The following is a 1,252-nucleotide window of genomic DNA, read 5'->3' as shown; positions in this document are numbered from 1 at the left end:
ATTATTATTTTATTTTTTGTCCCCAGCCCCCTTTCAGCTCCTACCTCCAGGGCTTCCAGGGTGTTGAAGCTGGCTATGGCAAAGCCATCGATCAGGTCCTCTTCCTGGGAGCTGGACTCGCGGCGGCGGCGGCGCGGGGGCCGGGCGGTGCGGGCGGCGGGCGGCGGGCCCCGCGGGGCGGTGCAGTTCTGCCCGCCGCCGTTCTCCTTGCCGGGGCTCGGCTCCTTCTCGGAGCCCGACGAGGGGCTCTGGTTCCGGGGGTCGCGGGCCGCCGCCTCCCGCCGCCGCACGCGGTCCCGCTGCGACCTCGACCTCCGGCTCTGCCGGATTTTGCCATCCATCGCCGGAGAAGAAGCAAATCAAAAATGAAAGGATGAAAAAAAAAAATAATAATAAAAAATAATAATATAGAGGAGGGGGGTGGGAGGAGCGGGGGGGTGGGGGGGGATTAAAAAATAAAAATAAGGCCGGGAGCGGGGTGGGGGGGGAGGATGGGGGCGGGGGGGGCGCGGGGGGTGGAGAAAAGTCGCCCCCCTCCAACTCACCGCTTCCCCTCTCCAAACCCCGGAGCCCTTAAAAAAATAATAATAATAATTAAAAAAAAATAATCAACAACAACAACAACAAAAAATCCTGCTGTTCAGACCCTCGGATCCAGGGCGATGATAATCCACAGAGCAAGGCTGGGTGGCGGTGGGGCTCGCGGCACACACACACAAAAAAAAAATATTAAATCCACGGAATGACCTTGACAAATTTCCACCCCCCGCCCCCCCCCACCCCCCCCCAAAAAAAAAAAAAAAAAAAAGCAGTAGACGGGAAGAGGAGGGGAGAAAAGAGAGGAGGTGGTGGTGGCGGGGGGGGTATTTCTGGATCAGGACGAGGACACCTCGGGTTCACTCGGCGAGGAAGAAGAGAGGCAGATCCAGGAGGCTCGACCCAGCTCGGGATAAATCCAGCCGCGGCGCCCCCTTCCCTCGGGGGGGGGGTGGGTGGGCAGCACCGCTCCGGGGCCCCCCTCGCTGCTCGGCCGGGGGCCGCCGCGCTCGCCGCCCAACTTTCTTGCCGCGGAGCGAGCCAGACAATCCCTGGGCAGCCCCCGCTGCCGCCGCCGCCGCCGCCGACCCCTCCTCGCCGGGCGCCGCCGGCGGCTCGCAGCCCCCCTCGGGCGCGGCGCCCCCGCCGCCGCCGCCGCCCGCTGCCGGCTGGCGCTCGCTCCTTCGCCCGCCCCGGCCCCAGCCCGGCCGCCCGC

At 64.5% G+C, this 1,252-nt stretch overlaps 1 protein-coding gene across 19 annotated transcripts in view; it reads right to left on the bottom strand.

Annotated features, from left to right (window-relative positions):
* Positions 1–676, bottom strand: part of FBRSL1 (fibrosin like 1) — a 518,655-nt gene extending 517,979 nt beyond the window's left edge. For all 19 annotated transcript variants that reach the window (XM_080558948.1, XM_080558970.1, XM_080558971.1 and 16 more), the window contains exon 1: positions 45–676. In XM_080558948.1, the coding sequence (XP_080415074.1) occupies positions 45–341 (297 nt within the window). In that variant the 5' untranslated portion in view covers positions 342–676. The remainder of the gene's footprint in view (positions 1–44) is intronic.
* Positions 677–1,252: the final 576 nt, after the last annotated feature.

This window comes from Anser brachyrhynchus (genome assembly GCF_964034855.1).
Source record: "Anser brachyrhynchus genome assembly, chromosome: 17".
NCBI classification, from domain to species: domain Eukaryota; kingdom Metazoa; phylum Chordata; class Aves; order Anseriformes; family Anatidae; genus Anser; species Anser brachyrhynchus.
This window is presented reverse-complemented; position numbering and strand designations above follow the sequence as displayed.